Source organism: Struthio camelus, chromosome 23, assembly GCF_040807025.1.
Source record: "Struthio camelus isolate bStrCam1 chromosome 23, bStrCam1.hap1, whole genome shotgun sequence".
NCBI lineage: Eukaryota > Metazoa > Chordata > Aves > Struthioniformes > Struthionidae > Struthio > Struthio camelus.
In genome coordinates, this window is record NC_090964.1 from 2,356,394 (window position 1) to 2,375,349 (window position 18,956).

Genomic DNA, 18,956 nt, shown 5'->3' on the forward strand with positions numbered 1-18,956 from the left:
CTAAAGCTGTACTTCTTTCTAGAAGACCTTTTTCTACTCCTGCAGCGCTACCCACATAGTTTTGAATGCGATCTGTTCTTGAAATTCCTACTGGAAGCAGGATTAAGGTATGGTGTTAGTACAGTGCAAGAGTGTGTTTGACTGGTGGTGGTAGTTAGTATAGCTGCAGCATAAAGTGCAATTTGCAGTGTTTTTCTTTTTTTCCTCATTTGCTCTGTGACTTCAGCCTAGGAGATACTATTGCTTCCCCTTCAGTTCAGGTCTGTGTTTGAACAAAGCAACAAGATCTGAGGTAAGGAGCAGGTTCCTGTAGTGCTCCAAGTTTGGAGATAGGCTGAGGGTAGAAAATACAAGGTAAGTTTGGGACGGAGGCTTAGTTAAAGAGAGATGTCAACTGGGAGCAGGACTGTCAATAGGAGAAGAAGTGGAAAGGACCCTGATAGAGAAGGAAATAGTTTGTGGAGGAGAAGATTTGGAAGTAGAGGGAGGGAATGGAGTTGTAAGAACTGTGGTGATAGGTAACTCTGGAGTTGATAGGATTTGAGATTTTGGGTAGGCTAAGAAGAGTTGTTGCATCTGAAATAGCAGGGTACAGGCTTTGGGAAATGATAGAGGTATTTAGGATACAGGGGAGCCTGTTGTGGGAGAGGTTTGGCATCAGCACATGGTTTATTTGTCAACCCAGTTCAAGGGAATGGAGACATCCTAGTCAAATATTTGAAATGAGTTTATTTCCAGGGAAAAATCTGGGTAGTGTAATAAGTAAGAGCATCTGTAAATCTGCTCTTGCTGAGTCCCTAGAAGTTAAAAGATGCAAAGAATTCTAGAGGGAGATGGTGGTAACTGTATACTTTTTCTTTTTTAATCTGCGAGCTAGGACAGCCTGTTCTGCGCTCTCCTGTGTGTGGTGGTGAACAAATAACTCAGTTTTTTCACATGGCTATTGGTTTATGCTTGCTTTTCCATCTTCCCCAACCTGACAGAGGTGGCACTTGATTTGCAGAAACTGTAAGTGCTTACTGCCTCTAACACACATAGGAGTGATGACGTATGTTCACTTAGTTGGCAAAGTGCTGTCTCTTTAAATCGGAGCTCTCTAGTAAGAGAGAAACTAGAGGTGACTCAGTGACAAAGCCCTGACCAAAATGATCTAAATACAAAACCAACTAATTTTAGCATCTGCAGCAGTTGTGGCTTGTGAAGTACTCTTAAAAACGTCTGCTGCAAAGGGTCATCATAAATCTCAAGTTGGATGTCAAGAGTCAGTGAACCCTAGAAAATGTTCACTTTGTGCCATAAAATCCAATGTCAAGCCTGTGTGGAAAATGGGGTAATATACCTGCTTCTGCTTTCCCTGTTTAATTAGATGTTTGTTTGGAGAAAAAAAAAAAAATCTGTTTTTTAAATTCCTGTGATTTTTTCTATATCATTATTTTTCATGATTAATGAGAGGTTTATATTGTTTATAGTAATAACAGCTGATTAAAACAAACATTCCTTGAGTGCAGCCTATTTTATGAAGTAGAACAGATCCTATGGAAAAATATCCTAAAAATACTGTGGTCTTAATAACAGCACTTCATAATTACTGCTTGTCATCTGGAATACTTGGCTTATAAGCAAGTTATTGCTTTCTTCTGGTACGCAGATAGGCACAGCTCCAAAGTCTTAATCTTTAGGTTAAAGGTAGACCCTTACCTTTAGGTAAGCTTTCCAGAGCTTCCATAGGCTTCTGTCTTTTCTAAATATTTCTATTTTCAACTTCGTGCTTTGGAAAGTGATTGTTAGAAATTAGCCATTATGGACAAAGAGGCCAAGAGTCTGGCTTTTTCAGGAGACCTCCTGACTCTTTTTAGACCTAGGCTTTACTTGTCAACAAGAAATCAAGAGTGCCTACAATCGCGGAGAGGGAATGGGGAGCTTTAGGTGGAGTGTTGCCCTTATGTATTTTGCTAAACTATCCGAAATGGAAGATGGTCCTAAAGAAGAGCAATACTGACAAGTATCAGAACTAACTTGCATGAACTTCTAGTGCCTTCTGTAGCCAAAAGCTGTGATAGGAACTCTAGATATTAAAAGGTGTCAAAAACACATCAACAAAACACTACTACTCTATTTCCTTTAATACAGTAAATATGTTTTTGTAAAAATGCTCAGAAGAAAGTGCTTTTTTTTTTTCCTTTTTTAGATTGCTAAGGTGGATTGCAAGGAGGTACTAGACATCATATGTAATCTGGAATCTGAAGGACAAGAAAACACTGCATTTATTCTTTGTACAACATACCTTACTCATCAGCTTAAAACAGCAAATGTGTATTGCTCTTGGTAAGTAATAAGTATTATCACTGCTTTTAACTGTTCTCTTCTTCTTCCTACTGGCTTTTATGCAGTAAAATAAAATAGCTCAATTCCATGATGGATATATGGTGGATATATCCTCTTTAACTTGAAGTACATCAGTTTGAAGTACTTCTAGATAACTTATAGGTCTAAAGTTATGGAAAAATAAATAAGGACTCATTTGTAGCCGCCTTTCATTTGTGGACTGTAGCTGATGTATTACTGCAGCTATAACGTATGCCAGACATAACTTGTGGAGTTTCATTTTAAAGAAATATTAGACTTGTAGGGTTGGCATTAATAGTAATGCTTCAATAATATATAGTTCTGTAAGTCAACACTGCTGGGTAAGTGCTATATGGGTTTCTATTCTAGATACTAAATGCCTAAGCTTTGTGGATCTACAAAGTGCATTGTAATTTAGTTTAAATTTTCCCTCTTGAATACTTAGACCCATAAGAGTTTGTTGCCTTTTTTGAATTCTTCAACAGAGAATTGGTAGGAATGTACAGAGGCAGCACCCTTAAACTCTACCATGACAACCTTTTTTCCTCCAGAGAGCCTTTTTATATTTTGATTGATTGGAATGTGCGAACTTCCGTAATCCTGAGAATGCTAGGGTTATATTTTAGCCAAACAGTGGGTATAAAACTTCTCCACCCTCTCAACTGGTTGGAGATGCGTAATTTTTTTTATATCTCTGTTTCATCAGTGGTAAACTGGTAGAGTCAAATCAGGGAAGCTGTTTTCTGGCCCTTATAGAATGGATTTGTAGTTGTGGCCTTGGAACCATGACTAAAGTGTAGTTTCCGCCTAATTAAACTCTGGTCTGGGTAAAGCTTAAATTAATCGGACATCTCAAATGTATCTTGGAAATTTGCAGTCAGTCAGATGTTGGCATACTTCATTCACTCACTCCACATTTTAAAGCTATAAAGGTGAGTTTTCCTAGCACTGTAGTGTCAGCAGAAATGATTGATAGTTTAGTCTGGTCCAGTCGTCTGTACGAAAAGGCCGGAGGGTGTTACATATTCTGCATCAGGCCAAGGATGTCTGTTTAAGCGAAAGCACACCTTGTAGAGAGAAATGAGCTCTTGGAAGAATCCAGACAGTGGAAAGTCTACTGCACGCGTGAATTCTAGAAGTTGACTGTTCTTTAGTTATTTCTGAAGTCACATTTCTGTGGTAGAGTGTGGGGTAGAGCTATATCCAAAGGATATGGTGATGATTCTCATTAAGCCAACACGGGTACAAGGCTGAAACCCATAGCATGTTCTTTTTCAAAATATAAGCCTAACATTCCTTAAGAGTGAACTAAATGATCTGCTATTGTCCAAGGAGACTCATTAAGCAACTCTATGCAAGAGCTGAATCCCTAGGGTATAGGTGAAGAGAATCAGAGTTCAGGTGCAGCTGAGACTTAAACCATTGATACGGGGTGGGGGGGGGAATACTTCAGTGGCATAGCATTTTAATGTTAAGAAATAACTCTTCTTTGTGACAGCATCCACAGAGTAGATTTTTTTAGCTTGCAGTACCAAGTCTGAACTAGAACTGGTTAGAATTTTAATGAGACTTTCATGTCCCATAATTCAGTCTACCTTGCACTTTCTGCTGAGTAATGGGTCAAGAGAGATCAATGAGAGGTGAAGGTTTCTTATTTCCATACTAGTTTGGTCCATGATGTGCCTGACTAAGGCTAAGTCTACACAGGACATGGTGTGACTCTAACATGAGTAGGTATCTCCAGCTTTAAAACTGGTTAGTGTAAGTGACAAGTAGTGAAGACTTAAAGGTGCAAATGTTAGCATAGTCTAGTGACACAAGTAGATTCCTGTTTACTGAAGTTGTTAGCAGGCTTGTCACTTGCACTGAAGCCATATCATTGACCTACGAAAAATGGGGGAAAGCGGGAATACTTTTGAGACTATTACTGTGGATGAGGATGGAGCTTTGGGGCAGTATGGCCAGTCCTAACAATTTGTTACTGCCAAAAAGTGAAAAAGAAATTATTCCCCTACTGTAATGTTAGTTGCACAAGTCTGCCTCTTTTGTTTTGGCTCTGGGTCCATCTAACCTGTGACTAGCACATTCAATTAACCCAGCCAAAACTGTGCATAAGTTTTGGCTTCCACCATCCACCCTAGCATAAATCTTTTTATTATTGTTACTCTTGCATATTTGGAGAGTTTAATCTCATTAGTTCAACCTGTTCTGTAGCCTCAAATCTGTACCATCAAGAGAAGATTAAAAAATTATACGTACCTGCATGTAAACTAGTTTTGTTGGTGTGAAGCTTTGTCTTCACCTTCAGGTGCAAAATAAGCTTTAGTTTGTAGATGTTCTTCCTCATGAAAATTGTAAGTTTCTCCGATGATTGATGCTTACAGTTACAAAATAATGCATAATGCTACTTCTAAGATATTATTTCCCTTTCTATTGGAGGATATCTGCTGTGTTTGGAACTGTATCTAGGAAGCGATCTTTTAAGCAGTAGTTGAACTAGCCTTATCCTCAAGTAGTCAGAAAAATGTATCAATCCATAAAATGTAGTTTTTAAGATTAACACAAGTGATGTTAAATATGAACTTCGGCTAAGTACAGCCTCAAAAGACTTCTTTGATTTGCGATACTAAGAAGACTTCGTTTCTTGATATCTGCGTGGCTGGAGTTCCTTCTCTTCCTCATCCCCTTCCCTACCTCAAATCAATTTGAAATTAAAAGATTGCCTGGATACCGAGAACTTTCCTTTCCGTGTGCATGAAGATAATATGAAGAATGTTTCCACATCACCATCCTTGAGGCCCCTTCCCACAAAGTACCCTAGCTTTGCAGAAGGAAGGGGGAGGTGAGATTAGAAAAGGAATAGGATGACACCAAAAACTTTTGCCCTGCCAGAATCTCTTGGGGATTATCCAGAGTAAAGTCCTTCCCTCAGTACTCTTTTGATTCCCAACTTGCTAAATGTACTGAACACACATGCGAAAATTATATATATCTTGAAAATAATTTATGAAGATATTTTTTCTGTTGTAGTAATGCATTGAGTTTTTTGTAATAGCTTTTTCTTTTAATTCTGTGCCTCTTGAGGTGGCTTTCTGTCATTCATCTCTTCCTTGTTAGCTCTCCTGATGTTCAACTAAATTTTATATTCTGTTAGTTTCCTTGGATTAAAGAGCAGTAGTGAAGGTTACTGATATTCTAGGTGTCAAAATTACTCATCTTTTCCCCCTTCAAATCTGTTTTAGGTTTTAAAAACAAAAAAAAAAAACAAAAATAAACTTTGAATATACACTGCTCCTGTGTTAGTTTCTTGTAGGCCTATCCAGCTGCTCAGCTGTCACTTTCTGACTGTGAAAGGCTGTAAAGGCTGTTACGATCTTGCTAGGCTTTTTTTTAACCCATGTTCATAGTAAATACAGAAAACTATATGCAATAAGTATATCTTGAGAGATCCATAACAAGGCCTTTCTCACTTTCCCTTGACTTAGGGTTCAAGATTAGGATTGCAATAACTCAAAGCAAAAATCTTTCCATTATTCATTGTATAGTCTGCCTAGATATCTCTTGGATTTCTGTTGTTAGAAGCTATGATTGACCTTGTAGTCTAGAAACCCATATGTATACTCTCATATATAGAGAACTCGAGTTAGCAAAGGTGAAGTTTACTCTAGTGAAGGAGCAGAATAAAAGCTTTTATGCTAATATAAAAGACATGGTTCCTGTTACGCTGCTGCTTTTGCTTATTGTGGCACTTCAACTATGATGGGAAAGTGATGCAAAGTGACAGATTACACTGCAACAGCTGTGTTGCTCTGGATATAATAAATTGCTTAACAGAACAGTTCTGTATTTGAATTGTACAAACAGTAAAGCATGTAGCTACTCAAAGACAAATCCCTGGGCTTGTATGTATTGCTTATGTAACACTTAACAAAGTGTGTTCTGTTAGAGCTGGCTTTTAAAGCACTGAGTGGGAGTTGTAGCATTTGAATGCAGGTGTCAGTATCTAAGCTACTTGCCTAGTGGGGAAAACTGGCAACTTTATATTGTGAATAATCTTCCCTATTTTCAATTTCTATCTGTAAATGAGTTGAGTTAATGCTCTACAAGTGCTTCCCCCTACTCCTTGACTGTGAAGGGAGTCTAGAAAAAAGCTCATCTGTAGATGTCTGCACAAAGTGAAATTAATCCCACTGCCAGTGTGTGTCTCCACTATATAAGAGGAGATTATTATCAGAAGTGTTTTGATGTCTTGCCTTCTTAAAAGTAAGGCACAGCAAAACAGCTCTCTGCAACATCTCTAGGAGATGGAGACCTGACTGAAGTGTGGGCTGCTTTTTAATAACATTCAAGTTGTTGTGGTGTCAACTTCAAGCTAAACTGTGTAGACTCTAGATGAATTATGCATATCTGCGACGTGCTTACAATCTGCTTTCAACACTTTGCAGGGAGCTGACACTTTTCTGGAGCAAATTGCAAAGAAGAATTGATCCTTCTTTGGATTCTTTCTTGGAAAGATGTCGTCAGTTTGGTATTATTGCCAAAACACTACAGCATTTATTTTTCCTGATAAGAGTCATACAATCTGAAGTAAGTAAGCTGCAGTACAGAGTCCTTGAACACAACCAAAACTATTGAAATGAATGTATTGCTTTGTTATTGTTTGTAACTTCACTGAACTGACATGAAAAACCTAGCTTATTTCATTATTCTGGCTTTCTGATTAAGTGCCTAATAACCTATTAATAAAAACATCTGAAAAATGCCTACTACTGTAGTTTTATGTCAGTTTGACACAGATTGAAGTGACCTGCAATCAATGTGGAACAGTGGTGTTTCTTACTCTTAAAAGTACTCCTTTTGCGAAAGGGAATATTCTTGTATTTTGAGGATATATTGTCATCCGATAAATCTGTGGTGCAGTCACATTTGGACTTCTACCTTCTGCTCTGATCCCTGTCTCTAAATAGGCTCAGAAAGACTCAAGATACTCAACAGTATTTTTAAAAGTCCTAGGAAGCTCTGTTTGAAGAGAAATGGAAACCCTTAAATTGATCCATCTAGCAGGAGATGAATATAGGGTGCTATTTATAAGTAGAGGAGTAGGGATAGCTAGCTTAATCCAGATAGTTGTTCAGTAGAATGTTTCTGTTTTCCTTTGACTGCTCTTGATGGTTGAATTGGCTAAACTCAAATATCTAGTCTAGTCACTATATGGCACGAGATTTTCATTTATGAATGAAAATAAATCAGGCACTGCTTAATATAAGTATAAACTGAGGAAAAATAAGTTAGCTGGTAATGGTAGGATTTTAACTGTTCTAATAACTATATTACTCGGATCATGGAACTTAAATTGCATTCAAATTTTTTTGAATTTGCTACAGGAACTTTAGTTTTGTGAATGTTCCAATTAATGGTATGCTCCCAAGTGTATTCGGCTTTCTGTGTCAAAAAGCATGCATGGATATGCTTTAATTCAGAATTAAAGCATCAAGTGAGTCGCAGATAAAACAGATGAGGGTCTTCCCCCCCCCCCCCCCCCAGTTAAACTATTCTTTAGCTTCAAGTTGGTTAGTCTGGAAGTTAGAAGTCTATAAACTATAGTTTCTTTCACTGACTGGAGTTAATTCTGTGAACCAAATGAGCTACCACGGGAGGCTTTATAGGAGAGGAGCAAATATCAAACCCCTATTTCAGAGTCAAATGAAGTAGAGATCAGAAAAGGCTGCATGGTAGTCCTTTTGGTAGAGCATAGAGGAGATTCTGGAACTCTAATATGGCAAAGATGTATTCCATTCTGTTAATGACAGTGCTTTGTACAGAGAAATCTTTGTTTTCACTTTCTCTAAAATGGACTTATTCCACTTTCAAAAGGTGTGGGAGTGTATATTTATTTTACTGTGATAGATTGTAAATTATGTGCTATTTCTTTCTCTCAGGTTTTCTGCTAGACTCTATGAACGTTTCTTCTGGGAAAGCAGTTTTTTAGTGCTGTGTAGCAAATTAAAATTACCATTGAATTAAAAAGTATTGCATGACTTCCAATAGCCTGTGCACAGTGAGGATGAGAGCTTGCTTATTTTTCTAACTGATCTTTAGTTCTTTCACACCTTTCTTATTTGAGTTAGTGTGGGTGTAGTTGTGTTAGCCAGTGGTTTAAAGTATATTTATATGGAAAGGTAGTATAATGCACATAATGAAAATTAGTTTGGAAATCAAATTCAGAATGCCCCCCGTTAGTCACTACATAAAATGGATAGGTCTGAGGAAATGACCAGGGATACATGTGGAATGATGATATGCCCTAATCTCTTTTATTAAAGATGGGCAATGATTGAATACTGCAGAAGGAATGGCAGCGAGAAGCTCATGTTGTGCTTAAAGTATTGATGTGGGACACACATTCTGTTTCTGGTGTTGCTGCGGACTGACTTGTTTTGCTGAGCAACTGATTAAGATTATATGTTTTAGGGGGTAGGGTATTTTTGTTTGTTTGTTTGTTTTCCTTTCAGTTATAGTAGTAAATAGTATAGTTTCAGCTTGGTGTTCAACCTCAGATGCCTGTGAGCCCAAACATTGAACGCCCTGGCAGTATAGATGTTCAGCATGTCCTGGAAATCAAGCCATAGACATCTTAAGTTCAGCACAAAAACTAGTATAAGACTTCAGTAGATTGTCTGATTTAGGACTTCAGGAGTAAGGCTTTATATAAATCAGTTAGTTGCAACTTATCTACCTAAGAAGATTGCATTACCTGAACAGGAACCACCACTTCTTTGGACACTTCTGTTCCGTTATAGAATTGTTTGTTGCCTGGAAAGGCATTTAAGCTAGTCTGAAAGAGAAAACAGAGTAAGAACTCCTCCACTAGAGAATATATGCTGGTATAGCTACAAACAATTCCATAGCTGCAAAAAATGTAAATACCTCTATGCTATAAAAACCTGCAAAACTTTGCTTGTGTAACTCCCTTAGCACAGACTGATAGGTGTTCATGGAGGGAATCATTATTGTCTGCACAGTTCATATGCTACAGTGTGAATACAGTGTTCTACCAGGAAAGAAAATCATGTTAAATAACACCTTATTTGATGTAAAGTTTGAATGATGTTTGGGACAATACCCTTCACAGCCCTGAAAAGGGATGTTAAGTAGATGTTCCTTTCATTGAGCACTATTCAGACTCTGCCCAGTGGATGAGGTAGGAGGCTTTTGAATAAGAACCACTATGTTAAGATATGTACATATGAGAAAAGAATGAATGTGTAGTGCTGTCTTAAATTGGGGATTTGCCAATTTTCATGTTTTATTCTTTTCAGGGTTTCATCATCTGTTAACGTGTACATATTTATGCATGCATACTAATTAAAATGTTCTTTTTGTCATCTCTCAATACTATTCATTAATCTTAACTGCTACTTTTAAATTTAAATAAAATTTAATTTAAATTTTGTATGTCAGTTATTTTCTTCCAGAAAATTTTTTGCTACCATACTGCTTGTACTGCTTGTGTTACAGGTGGGTTTTTTCAGGTGAATTTATACTAATTTCCTTATTCACTGTATACCAGATGTTCTGAATTTTGAATTAATATTCTGTGTGGATGCCGCAAGAAGAGCGTACGCAGAAGGCTAGCACCATTCATTTTAGACATTTGACTTGGTTATGACTGAGAATCAGTCCATGGAGAGAGACAGGAGTTAGATGGAAGGTTATTTCACAACATCCAAGTTCAATGCCCAAGGTAGTCAGTGCTACTCCTTCACAGAGTGTACTAAACTTGGATCACCTTGCTTTTCAGAAAGTAGAACAAATTCCTCACGTGAAACTTCCAACTTTTTGGAATATAGGAATTGATTAAGGCACTTAACAGTATGTTCTGAGTACGTAGTAGGTGCTAGTTTATTGAATGCTAGCATCTCATTCAAAGTCTTGGAGACGGTCTATTGTCATAATCTTGCCTATCATCAGGAAGCCTTCAGAATGTAGGTGTAGTTCTTTCAGAGAGAAGTTCTAGAAAGAATATACTTACCAAAGAAAAATAACTTTTATTTTATTTTTTTTCCAAACAGGCAGAAGAAGCAGGACTTGCAGTGTCGGTTTTGTTATGTGTGAGAGCCCTTCAGATCAGATCAAATGGAAGTGATGAAATGAAGACATCTGTTTGTAAAACAATTGCATGCCTTTTACCAGAAGACCTTGAAGTTAGAAGAGCATGTCAGCTCACTGAATTTTTACTTGAGCCGACTTTGGGTGGATTTAATGTGTTAGAAGAGCTGTATATGCAACCAGATCAAAAATTTGATGAAGAAAATGCACTGGTTCCAAACTCACTCCGTTGCGAGCTCCTGCTAGCTTTGAAAGCATATTGGCCATTTGATCCCGAATTTTGGGACTGGAAGACTTTAAAGCGACATTGCCTTAAACTGTTAGGGAAAGTAGCTTCTGATTCTGAGGATGATGCAAGTTGTAATATGTCAGTCAATGAAACTGACATCTTAGATACTTTCTTAAGTGACTATGATGAGACAAAAGAACATAAATATTATGACGGAAAAGATTCAGTAAATCACCCTAAAGAAAAAGCAAGGGTAAAAAAACCAATTGGTTCTTCTGAAAGATACCAGAGATGGCTTCAATACAAATTCTTTTGTGTGCTCTGCAAAAGGGAGTGTATAGAGGCTAGAATACTGCATCATTCTAAGATGCATATGGAAGACGGTATTTATACATGTCCAGTGTGTACGAAAAAGTTCAAGAGAAAGGAATTTTTTGTACCACACGTAATGGAGCATGTTAAAATGCCACCTAGTAGAACACACAGACCTAAAAAGAAAATAATACTGAAAAAAGAGAGATCGCCACAAAAGGCAACAGCTTCCTGCAGCCCCTCTCCAGCACTTCAGGAAAAGCTGTATCAGCCACAGCTGTCTGAAAAACTTGAAAATGACACACATGAATATGTCACATTTAGCCAACTGGAAAATTGCCAGCTACAAGACAGAGATATCTATCCGTGTCCTGGAACGGATTGTTCTAGAGTGTTTAAACAGTTTAAATACTTAAGTGTACACCTGAAAGCTGAACATCAGAACAATGATGAGAATGCAAAACACTATTTGGATATGAAAAACAGGAGAGAGAAATGTGCTTTTTGTCGCCGACACTTCATGACATCCTTTCATTTGCGGGAGCATGAACGAGTGCACTGTGGTCCTCAGCCTTATATGTGTGTGTCAATGGATTGTTATGCTAGGTTTGGTTCAGTTAATGAGCTGCTTAATCACAAACAAACACATGATGATCTTCGATATAAATGTGAACTAAATGGCTGTAACATTGTTTTCAGTGACTTAGGGCAACTTTACCATCATGAGGCACAGCACTTCAGAGATGCATCATACACGTGCAACTTTTTTGGTTGCAAAAAGTTTTATTATTCAAAAACTGAATTTCAGAATCACCTTGCAATGCATAATATTGCAGTGTCAAGTGGGGAAGTGAAGCAAACAGTAAAACTTGAAGAGTCTGTTTCAAAAGACAAATTCAGCTATCTTCCAGAGTCTCAATTGCTTGAACAATCTGAAAACGCCAATCTCAGTGAAAACCTGGATCCTACGAGCTCCCAGGAAATTCCACAGATAAAGGAAGAAGCTCTCTCTGACAGCGAAGATCTAGACAGTGAAAGTAATTGCAGTGTTCATTGTGGGAACCACAGCACAGCTATAAACCAAAACCAGATGTCTCCTTTACTGATTGAAACAAGGGCTCACAATCAAACAGTTCCAAGTTTCCTCATGTCCCAGGAAGGAGTCTTCCATTCAGCAGATGTGAAAGAACAGTGTTCTGATGTGGCAGTTTGCTTTGATGGAAAAAATTTTTCCTGTGGCTTTGAAGGATGCTGTGCAACACACAAAAATGCCAGAGGTATGCAAAAACATCTTCGTAGGGCCCATCCCTATAACTTCAAAGGTAAAAAAAAGATGGAGATGAAAACTAAAGATGTTCAGAATCTACTGAGTGACACTCAGGACAGTAAATCCCCTAGAGACATTAGTACAGAGATAGATCATAATTCAGATACAAATGCTGACTCTCCAGAAAGCTTGTATTGTAATGTAAATGCTAAAGGAAACAATGGCCTCAAAGAAGAAAATTATCCTTCTTCCCCAGAAACGTCTTTTTATGACGATTCTAAAGTATCAAATATCGAAGACAATATGCTGGAACTACTTCTAGGCCTGAAACATCTAAGCTTAAAAAATTCTAACATTCAGAGTTCTTCAAGACACAAGCCTTTTTTGGGCTCTTTACAGTCTTATTCATCTAGGGATGCCAAGTGCCCTGAGTCAGTAGTAGATGAAACTACCTCAAAATTTCAGTTTCAAGAGCAACAAGATAACTTACCTAGCCAGTATCTTACTCAGCTGGCAGCTAAACCATTTTTCTGTGAATGTCAAGGATGTACTTGTGAATTTGTGACCAGAGAAGCTCTCCTAATGCATTATGTTAAAAAGCATAACTATTCAAAGGAAATGGTTCTTCAGTTAAATATGTTCCAGCATCGGTACTCACCATTTAAGTGTCATATTTGCCAAAGATCATTTACAAGAAAAACACACCTTAGAATTCACTATAGAAACAAACATCAAATTGGCTGTGAGAGGATAACACACAAGGTATGTTCTAATGAAAAACTTGATCATGTAGGTTTATGTACAGAGGGTGTGCATAATAATGCTGTTCCAACATCTGTCTCTGCAACCAAAGTCGAGTTCATCGAACATTTGGATCACTCTGAGCAGCTGTATCATCCTAAAAAGGAAGACTGTAGTTCTGAAACTGATTTGGAGTCCAGTGAAGAGACGGACAATAATGTAACAAGAAAAACATCTAACATAGCTTCTCTGGAAAGTCATAGGGAAGAACTGGAGGCAAGGGAAGGAAGAGGAAGTAAAAGAACAGTTGCTAAAGGAAACTTATGTTATATATTGCATAAGTATCACAAACCATTTCATTGTATTCATAAAAGTTGCAACTCTGCTTTTACTAATCAGAAAGGTTTGATTCGCCATTATAGGACCGTTCACCAGTATAACAAGGAACAGCTCTGCTTAGAAAAAGACAAAGCAAGAACAAAAAGGGAACTTGTCAAGTGTAAAAAAATATTTGCATGCAAGTACAAAGAGTGCGGTAAGCGTTTTCTATGTTCTAAAGCCCTTGCTAAGCATTGTAGTGACTTTCACAATGAACATTTAGAGGATCAAAAAGTGCTTTCTGAAACTGAATCTGCAAGATTTGCTTGTAACCAAGCCCAGTGCCCTGCTGTATTTTATACTTTTAATAAGTTAAAACAGCACCTGATAGAAGAACATGCTAATGAAGAAAAAATAAACAAAGATTTTGAAATCCATTGTGACCTTAATGGCTGTGATCGAGTTTTCACAAATTACAGTCACTACTCTCAACACGTGTATTTCCGACATAGTGAATATTATGATACTCTCTTTGGAAATCAGAAAGAGGAGCAAGATAATCTTGGTAAGGATAAAAATGAGCAAAATTATTTGAAAGACAGTTTTGACATAAACAAGCAGAATGGGAAGCAGTTAAAAGAAAAATGTAAAAGAACTAGCAAAAATAAAGAAAAGCATTTGATTCATTTCAAAACAAAAGAGGAAGCCCTACAAATGTGCAAAGAGAAATCTAACCAGACCCAGTACCCTTGCATGGTTCAGGGATGTCTGTCTGTTGTGAAATTGGAAAGCAGTATAGTGAGGCATTATAAACGCACGCATCAGATGACCAACATGTATATAGAGCAGCATATTCAGAAACTTGTTGTTTGTGTTAAATGTGGCATAATGATAGAAAAACAGTCCTGCTCCGAAACAGCTTTAGGCTTGGATAAAAAAGGCCTAAAATTTAAAGAGGAGAAATCAGCTCATCCTGAGTATGTGCAGGAAAGTGGAAAATCTCCTGTTCCAAATACTGATCATGACCATCAAGGTGTAAGCAATGAAGACCAAAAAAGATGTCCAGCAACTAGTGTGAGTTTTGATACGAGTGCCTTTATGTATTCAGGCACTTTAAAATATAACCACAGTTCAAAAAATAGCTGTTTTGAAGAGCATAACTTAAGAGAGTCTGTTATGTGTAAAACTGGAGATTTGTCTGAAAGTAGTGAAAGAGGAAATGGCTCTTATTTCTCCAGTTTACAGTTAGAGTTGCCAAGAGAGAAAGATGCAGAAGGATGTGAACATAGTGCAGTTAACCAAAATGCAAAAAGAAACAGACTTTATACTACAAAAGACAAATTACAGAAGCATCCAGTGTCCAGACCATTTGATTTAAAGACATATAAACCGATGGGATTTGAGTCTTCATTTTTAAAATTTATTCAAGAAAGTGAGGAAAAAGATGATGATGACGACGATTTTGATGAGATAGTGGAATGGGAGTCTCCTGAACAGTTTCCAGTTGATGGAATCTTACAAAAAGGAGACTCTCAAAGGGATGTGCCAGTAAACAGCTTTGTGAATGAAAAAAATGTAATCGTACCCCAGAATAGTCATGGGCAGCTAACAGAAATCCAGCCCTTGATTTCAGAGTCGTCATCCGCCCCTTCTTTAGAAAATTTGAGAGCTATCTTGGACAAGGCATTAACAGACTGTGGAGACCTTGCCTTAAAACAGCTTCATTACTTAAGACCAGTAGTTGTTCTTGAAAGATCCAAGTTTTCCACACCCCTTATAGACTTATTTCCAACAAAAAAGGCAGATGAGCTTTGTGTAGGAAGTACATAAATAGTTTTGCTTAGAATGCCTCCACTACTGCTATATGGGGAGAACTTCAAATTAGAACAGAAGCTGTTACAGTACACACTGTTTAGGTTAGTTTAGACTGTTTAATTCCATGAATGTATAATATCTGTCAAAAGTACTGGCCAAGTTAAGTTAGCTCCCCAATTTTTTTTAAATGGACTTTGCTGATGTTGGTGCTATTTAACACATCAGAATACTGGGGGCTTCCTCTTGCAGAGTAAATGTGCATGACTGTATATGGAACAAGTACTAGGGTACCAGGGTTTGGGGGGTGATGGAGTTACTTGACTTGAATGTGCACCCTAGGGTGCTTTGTGTAACATATTGTACACTACAGCATCTTATATTTTTTGAGTTATGAGTTTCAATAAATTACAGTTTTTCACCCATTTGTTTACTGTATGGTAAATCTTAATTTCATTTAGGCAACTTTAATGTGGCTTGCTTGCAGTATTTGAGTTTGGGACCTTTCTGTGTGCATTGGACAATGTTACTTAAGTTTGACACATTTGTAGATAGCTTGCCGGACTGATAAAACGGTGTAGATAAGGATTAAGTTTCATTCTGTAATATTTTCTGTCCTGTTTTCAAACTTTGAAGAATTAATATTAGTACAGGCAGAAAGCACTTTCCACTTGGTGATAGGAAACTTCTAGTTATCTTTCCCTTGAAAGGAAGAAGATGCTTCTGAGAGCGTATGTTACAGCATAAGTGTTTGAAACGCATTGATGGATTTCCAAGAGACTTACGTCACATGAAAGTACCACTGCAGGTTTTGGGCTCCCTGCGTTAGCTTTTTGGATAATGAGTAAAAACCTAGCTTGAAGATTTATCAGAAAAATTATCTAATATTTTAAGATGTTACTTGTTCTTTTGTCCTGTTTCTTTCTTGCCTTACTTCTGCATACATTCTGTGGCCCAGAATCTGTACGCTATATGAGAAGTGGTATTTCCCAAATTCTGTGATGCTAATGAGCAAGCTGCAGTCAGTTTCTTATTTGTTGGGGTGCCTTGGTTTTTATAGTATAATCTTAGAAGTAACAATGGAAAGAAAATGAAGAACACTTTGGAAAACAAATTGTTTTAAAATAAACCCTAGACATTGATTGGGTGCAAGAATGAAGAGAACTATCTTTATTTAAAAAAAAAAAAAAAAGGACTGTGTTATGACCGATACTGGGCAGAAATGGCATCTTCACACTAAATACTTAAAGAAGTTATTTGGGCACCTTTAAAATAAAAGGTTAAAACTCTCCCTGAATGAAGGGAGGTATATAGTTTATCCTATACCTTTCCTGTCATCTCATTTCTCTGAACTATAAATTTGTAGTGAAAGGATACAGTGTATGAATCTTTTCCTTACTTTGTTTTTATCCTACCTTACTTTCTTTTAAAAAAAAAAAAAAAAAAGGAAATAATGCACCAGTGTCAAACACCTGAACTAGCTAGTGTTCCAAAGTGGTATCTGCTCTAATAAAATGGTCTGCTTTTTAATGTTAAATTTGCATCATGTTAAAACATATTTGATTATGGGGAACTCAAAACAGGTAACGGCATTAACTGCAGACTCCACAAACATGTGGTGACTGCTTCAAATAACACGCCTAGAGCAATACTATTGCATTTCTGTCTCTAGTTCTTATATTTTCAGAGCATCTCTGGAAGGAATTCATCCCCTTCCCCAAAAGAGACGAGAAAATAGAGAAAGAAAATGGGTCAGCATGTAATTTATTAAATTCATTGAGGTTACAGTCTTCAGTTTCAGGTCAGACAGTTGTCTTTCCACTAGATCCCCAGGGCTTCAACCATGGCATTTACTACAAAAATTGGAGCATTTTAAATGGTTTGAAGAAGAGAAATTAAGATGAGAATTCAATAATTAAATGGTATGGAGTAAATGCATGTATGCCACAGAATGGAGAAATAGTGAGACAAAAGCAGTGTGTGAGCACTTGCTTTATGTGGTTAAAAATGCACTATAATTTTAAAAAAGCAACTCTGACGTTATTGCTTGCAACAACTTGGAATTCTTTGAGTTACAGTCAGGAAACTAGAAATGAATAAAAAGCAAAATTTAATGTGGTGTTAAGTTAGCTGAGTCGTAAGAGACAGTGAAGCACTTGCTGCATCTCTTCAGCTTCCAAACTAGGGGAGTATAGCAAAGAAAATTTCCATTAAAACAAGGCGGTTGCCTCCCCATTTAGGAAGTAAGACAGACTTTTGTGGCAGTTCCTCAGGCTAGTGGAGTTCTTTTCAAAGGTAACAGAGCTGTATGCTCCTGAGCCATATTGCACCCTGTCTGATTCTATTGCTCCTATCTGTGCACGTGCTCTGATCGAAATCTGCTGTTTGCGGGGACCTGCAGTTGTCTTGCATTACCTGGGGACAACGCCGATTTCATAAAAAATTTGGAAGATAATACTCCTACATGTTTTCACAAGCAGGAAAGAAGAAAATTGAAAAAGGTGATTTGTTTCCGAGATGCTCCTTTAAGATGTAGCTGCAGCTTTTGGTAAATACCTTTTAAAGTAGTGTGTTGAAAATGTAATCTTAAAAAAAACATTTTGTGATGGTGGTTTTGGAATAACTGCAACGTCTTGTAAATGTGAAAGCATTTAAACAGACTTTACTTTCTGTTTGCAGTGAGGTAGGAGCTGAATTGTATTTGACAACTGGAAACTTGTTTAACTGGGGTAACAGCTCTTTGCAATCTTTTTACCTATATTCACAAGGAAACTTTTAAAAAGAAGTTTATGTTCATTCTTTTAGACCTCATTCATACTTTGTTCACTAGAACTTACTCTAATGCGTACTTGGAGAACAAAGACATTACTGTTCTAGAAGTACTAAGAACCAGTTACAGCTCCAGTTGCAGCTCTGAGCTGCTCCCCCTTACTTCCCCCATTGTCTATGCTATATTTTGCACATATTTTAACCTAACCTGAAGCCGTAATAATGTTTCACTATTAACTCCCTGATCACAGTTTCCTTCTCTGTTTTCACACTTGACCAATACTCAAGAGTTGATAGTACTTAAACTTTCTTCAAGTGCTTGTTTTCTTTTTCTATTACTGCTTCTTGGAGGCTAGTGTTAATAAAAAAGTTTCTGATCAATAGGAAGCTATGATCACAGTTTCCCTGTTAACCTCATGGAGTTTGTGAATTAGCCCTTTTTTCAATGCGGAAAAGATTCTGGGACTGCAGAATTTGTCCAGAAGTAAGGCACAAAAGAGTTTCTGCTTGGCACGGGTTAAGATTTCTGTGTAAAAGACAAAAATTTTACAAAGGTTTGCCTGAGAATGTTGGATAAATTTGCCATGTGAATTGAGCCTATTATAAATTTCCATCTTCTCCAGTGTAATCTACAGCATGTTCATCTACCTATTCTGCTGTGAACATAGGAACAGGTGCGGTTGTAATTTACTGTCAAAAACAGCAATTCAAAATTCAGGTTGTTTGGAGGAACTATGTGTCCTTGCAGTATGACTAATAAATGAAATAAAATGCACACTGCTGCACCCTTGCCTTCCCTCTGGAGCATGGTGCTTCATAGCTCTCTCTGTCAACAAACTCCCAAATAATGGTTCTTTTTAAAACTATAACTTTGAATGAGTTTAAATTTCTTAGATGCAGTTCCTATAAGCTGTTGCCACTAAAAGATCTCTGACAAATTAGCTGTACTAAATCCTAAGCTGTGTGTGTTTCAAGTTCTGCAATTCAGCTTTCTCATTAACAAAACCCGTCCTGTCACTTGTTATATAAACAAATGTACATATTAAGCATGAA

General features: G+C 37.3%; 1 protein-coding gene across 3 annotated transcripts in view; it reads left to right on the forward strand.

Moving 5' to 3' along the window:
* The window catches only part of RLF (RLF zinc finger), a 52,005-nt gene extending 36,446 nt beyond the window's left edge, over positions 1 to 15,559 (forward strand). For all 3 annotated transcript variants that reach the window (XM_068917322.1, XM_068917324.1, XM_068917323.1), the window contains 3 exons: positions 2,189 to 2,325; positions 6,792 to 6,933; positions 10,419 to 15,559. In XM_068917322.1, coding sequence (XP_068773423.1) covers positions 2,189 to 2,325; positions 6,792 to 6,933; positions 10,419 to 15,152 — 5,013 coding nt within the window. In that variant the 3' untranslated portion in view covers positions 15,153 to 15,559. The remainder of the gene's footprint in view (positions 1 to 2,188; positions 2,326 to 6,791; positions 6,934 to 10,418) is intronic.
* Positions 15,560 to 18,956: the final 3,397 nt, after the last annotated feature.